Raw genomic sequence first — 5051 nt, 5'->3', positions numbered from 1 at the left:
AAGGTAACCTTCATGTGACCTTCAAATTACTCTTCAAGGTCAAACCTATGGTACCATCTTATGTCCCCCTCGAAACCATACAACTTTTGTCTGAAACATTTTTTCATATCTCTTTTAGTTTTTTAAAAAATCGACTGTATAAATTAAAATGGCCCACCCTGTATATTATAAAGAGAATAAGACCATACTAATTTTGGTGAGTGAATACTTATGCAATTACTATACCTTGTTTAGACATAATTTCTGTAAATATTGAAAAAATTAATTAGCATTAGTAAATATCATCTATTACTAAAAAAGCAAAATTTATTTTTGTATGTCTTATTTTGGAAAAAATATTCTTTTATATGTGAAACTAAATGTGAAAAAAATTGTATTATTACTAGTAAAAAGAGAACAGAAGTAAATACAAAAATTAAAAATAAAATATATACATACTATATCTCATTCCCTTCATAAATTTCATAATTATCACACATTCTCTTAGTTCCAGCTTATTAATAACTTTTTACAGCAATAATACTCCCTTTTTATACTACAATCTATGTTTTGCGGTAAAAGTTCAAGTATTTATTGCAGCCATATTGGACTGATAACGTTAGAAGCAAGAAAACACTATGAAGATGTTTTGTAATTGAGAGACTAGACTTGTAAAATATACCAAAAATTTCCCTTTTGTTTGAGTAATCAATAACTCGTATACATATGTAAAATTGAATTTTACCTCATCAAGAACAAAAACAAGCTGTAGACAGTTGCTAAACTGAAATAGTTGCTTTCACACATTTTAGCTTTTTAGCACTACAATACAAGTAATTTAAATATAAAAACGATGCACTTAAATGACACTATACAGTGCAAAAATAATTTAGCTTTTTGACGTATCAAAACGCATATATACATGTATGCATACATACATTTTTATGTCAACAAAATATAAAATAAGATTCTTGCTTCTGTCGTTTTGAAAGAATTCATCCCTGTCAATGCAGATTTGGCAACTGAATACCAAGAAAAGTATGTTCTTTATTCTTTAGTTTTAACCATCATTTTCTATAATTACAGACAATTTCCATTTTCATATTTGAAGTTGCAATTTCAAAAAATAAAGAATAATAAAATTATTGAAATGTCTTTAATAAAGAGACAAAATTATTATTTAACTTGCTCATGCTGTTAGAAATTACAAAAGCTTTCTTTGATACAAAAGCTTTATTTTATATGTAGTTTCTACATTTCTTTCCCTTTCAACTTCTGTTACAATGTTTTTGATGGAAAACTCATAGCGTTCTCTATTGGCAGAATTGTTCCAATGAAAACTTGCTGTAAAATATACGTACTGAATGCATACTAAAGCTTGTTCATAGTCAATACTTATTGAAGGTTGTCTTAAATACATGTTCGAAAATTATCTAGCCAAACAATAATTCGTACGGATGCTGTATAAATCATTTTACTGGCTAAGACATACTTCAAAAAGTATTTAATACAATTCTTAAATTAAGACCTGACTCTGTATGTACATTATGTACAAGTCTTAGTGTGTACTCAGTGTACACCAGTTCTGCCAATAAAAAATGCTATCAGTGCTGTTATTTATATTTTGCAATACATCTCCTTTCATGTCAGCACGAGATTTTAGTAAATAATTGACGGTAATTATCTGATAGTTAAAAAACAAATAATTTTATAAAACAAAAACTAAAATAAAAATTACTCTATTTCTATTTTTTCATTACCTGTTTGTTGTTTTATTCCTACTTGTTGTACGTAACATCAACATTGTAGACATAAAGCTTGCGATAATTGCTACATAACTTCTAATGATATCTTGGATTCTTCTTCAATTACAATCCACGCCTTTCTCTTAAAAAAATTTTTTGCTTGTTGAATATTATTATATTTCCACAATTTTCTGTAACAATACCAATAATAATACCAAAACATATAATACCAGAATATTACTTCATATACATATAACATATAAGATATTTTTTACCTTTTGAATAAATGATGATTATTTACCCACAATATATCTAGTTTTGATCATCCTATACAATGTTGTGTAGCACACTGTAACAAAAATTATAGCAAGTATGAACATATTTTATTGATGATAAAATCTAACAAGATAGTCTTACAAGCAATATGTAAAATTATCTTGACTAGGTTAATTTTATTTCGAAGATTATCTTATAAGCGGTAAATTCATAGTCTACAAATAAGATTGCCTTCATGAAGAAACAAATGTTCAAACAAATCTTAAGAATCTATAGATAATAGTCTTGAAAAACTAACTTTGTATAACTTGTACTTAATACTAACTAAACAGGATTATTAAATTTTATTTAACAATTAAAAGTTCTAATTTAATTTGTATTGAGATATAAAAGAAAATATTCATGTAAATTTAAATTTTTTCCTTTGGTTCTTTTTAACACTAAAATTATGCAATTCCTATTATTGAAAATTACATAGAAGTTATTATCTTTGACTAATGAATGATGTAGATATAGTATATGTAACAAATAGAACTATCCGAGTAACATGTTAATATAAAACATTAAGTTTAACTAGAGGGAGGTCCCAGGAATCCTGGTTGGGGTAATATTTTTCGCAATAAGAATTTTAATTGCCAGATACGGTCAATAAAAATCATTGATGTTATTATATTTTATCTCTGAAGCGCTATAAATATAGTAACATAATTACATTCATAAACTTTATCCAAATATCGATTTAAGGAACTCTGTTCTGTCTTCTATATGTGTCTTCGCTTTCCTGTTCCTTATCTCATTATCAGTCTCCCTTTGTTTAACTTCAGGCAATTTAAATGGTTTCTCCTCCCCTCGCTCTTTTTTCTTACGCAGCTTTTTACTTTTCTCTACATTATACGAAAAGAAGTTGACCTCTCTTTTAGCTTGTGCAATTTCTGTTAGAAGTCTTTGTTTATGAACTGCACGTTCATATGCTAAACGTTCACTCAAATGGATCCATTTAAATCTGTAAAAAAAATACAATGTACACAATAAATATGCAATAAATGAACACAGGTTCACAATAATGAAAATATTTTGAAATATTCTAATACAAATTATGAAAATGTTTATCTTACCTTGGTAAGTATTTAATATTCCACACAACATCGTAGAACTTGCTCTTCTTTCTTGTAGATACTTGAGTGTTATTTAACGTCTGCGCTACAAATTTGGCTACTTTCTTGCTTTCAAACTCTATCCAACCTTCAGTGAAATCCTTGACTGCTTTCTTGGATTTCTTTTTATGTTTCATTGAATGTGCCTCTGTATATTGTAATATTTTCAATTAAACACCATTAAACTCACAATCAATAATTTAAAATAATTTATTTGTTTTTAAAAATATATTTTATATTTGCATAAAATTATATAACCAGATATGATTTACAACTAAATTTGAGGCTGGACTATATGGTCCATATTCTGAATCCTCTTTTATCAATAAAAGTGCTACTAAAATTGAAGGATTCTTATCAGCTCACAAGATCTTTTAGACTTTCGTCGATAAAAAAAGAATTCAGAAAATAGCCGCTTGATTGATCAACGTTGCAATAAAATTTTTGAAGACCAACCATTATCAGCTAGCTGCAGATACACCCTGCCTACTTGACCGTAATCCGAAAACATCTCCCGGATCATCGTGACGTTCATGTATTTCGGAATTGTGGACAAATAAATTATTCCTCTCTTAACCTTTTTGCAGAGTCTTTCAACTTCGGTCTTGGCAATTTCTTTTCTAGCAAGCGATTTATCTTCCGCATTGCAGTTGATCGTAAAATTATCTCTGTTGCTTTCATCCTCTTGATCCATTTTTGTAAGTTATTCAACAAGAGATACAATAGTATGTAAAATGTTGTAAAATTTTTTTTTTGTTCTCCCTCTGTAGGAACGCCGTTAGGTTATTTAGCGTGTTGTAAAATGTGTTACAATAAAGTTTTAAAGCACAGACTTTCTCTACACACATCACACAAAGTATCTATAAATCCGCCATGCCTCATCCGGTGCACAGACTTCTATTACATAAAGCTGGAAGCACAGTTGAGCACAGTGAAGCGGGAAGCAGTGATGCCGTTGGATGCCGTTTGAGAACGTCAGCCACCGGCCACGTTGCGACAGCGTTGGTGGGAATAGAGTGGGGATGACTCCCGTGCCGCCAAGAAGGGCTGCGTTCAGAAACGTCACCCGAATGCACCGGTATATTATTTTATCCTTGTTTAACATACGGTGAGCAACAAGGATAGAATAATACGCTGGAGTACTCGGGTGGTGTTTCTGAACGCAGTCAAGACTAGAGACAGAGACTACGTTTACACGGCTTCTAACATCGATTTAGTAACGTCGATGTTATAACTCCTACTTAAAGTGAGTTGCGTTTACACGTTTAGGCTTATCTTATTCCCATCAAGCTGAAACAGCTTAATAACTTTCGAGTGAAGTGAGTCAAAGATTTCCATTAGTACCAATATAAAAGTACGAAAAATTAGATGCTTGTGGTAGGATTGTGGCCTGAATGTAAAAAAATCTGTAAACAAAGTGAACTTATGGGTTACGTTATGAATTATTAAATATTTATTTGTCTATTAAAATGTAATATAACTAACAAATGTGAAATTAAAATTTAAGATTGTTATTGTTTTATGCCGAAACAGGATGAGTACATGAGTTTATGACAGCAAATTCATATCATCAAATCTAGATTTTATTAGGAGTACAAATAAATAGTTAAATAAATAAATAAACAAATAAATAAGTAGGGGGATAATGAATCAGATAATTAAATAATAAGTTAAGTGTAAGAGTCAAAAGAACAGTCAAGGTACATAAAGGTAAATGATAAATAATAAGAAATCAGAAAATGTATGAATAAATTAAAATTAATTAATTAATTGATGAGCTCATGGACTCACATGTCTCGGTAGCCAGTAAATTTTAATAGCGATGTTAAACATTTTTCTAAGTTTTCGAGCAACAACCATACGCTTGAAGATCTCGAACAGAACTTATGGTATTAGC

At 29.6% G+C, this 5051-nt stretch overlaps 1 protein-coding gene across 4 annotated transcripts; it reads right to left on the bottom strand.

Moving 5' to 3' along the window:
- Positions 1-432: 432 nt before the first annotated feature.
- LOC105558115 (activator of basal transcription 1-like) lies at positions 433-4156 on the bottom strand. 4 transcript variants are annotated; one of them, XR_001008646.1, is made up of 6 exons: positions 3988-4156; positions 3611-3918; positions 3116-3302; positions 2713-3003; positions 2000-2073; positions 433-1915 (listed from the first exon to the last, which is right to left on the bottom strand). XR_001008646.1 is itself a non-coding variant. In XM_012005637.1 (3 exons), exons 1-3 carry the CDS (start codon positions 3846-3848, stop codon positions 2724-2726), a joined length of 705 nt encoding a protein of 234 aa, XP_011861027.1. In that variant the 5' UTR covers positions 3849-4156; the 3' UTR covers positions 2641-2723. The 4 variants fall into 4 exon arrangements, 1 of the variants encoding a protein (XP_011861027.1); XR_001008647.1 differs by having other exon boundaries at positions 4001-4156; XR_001008645.1 differs by having other exon boundaries at positions 3611-4156.
- Positions 4157-5051: the final 895 nt, after the last annotated feature.

Source organism: Vollenhovia emeryi, unplaced genomic scaffold (genome assembly GCF_000949405.1).
Source record: "Vollenhovia emeryi isolate VEMERY1.0 unplaced genomic scaffold, V.emery_V1.0 DF939380.1, whole genome shotgun sequence".
NCBI lineage: Eukaryota > Metazoa > Arthropoda > Insecta > Hymenoptera > Formicidae > Vollenhovia > Vollenhovia emeryi.
This window is presented reverse-complemented; position numbering and strand designations above follow the sequence as displayed.

What these genes read in the sequence shown, in the direction of transcription:
- LOC105558115 (XM_012005637.1), bottom strand. Translation starts at nt 3,848, where the DNA reads ATGGATCAAGAGGATGAAAGCAACAGAGATAATTTTACGATCAACTGC. An exon ending in TCTGCAGCTAGCTGATAATG is followed by an intron (nt 3,303 to 3,610) that starts GTTGGTCTTCAA and finishes TACAATATACAG; the next exon opens with AGGCACATTCAATGAAACAT. An exon ending in AATATTAAATACTTACCAAG is followed by an intron (nt 3,004 to 3,115) that starts GTAAGATAAACA and finishes TTTTTTTTACAG; the next exon opens with ATTTAAATGGATCCATTTGA.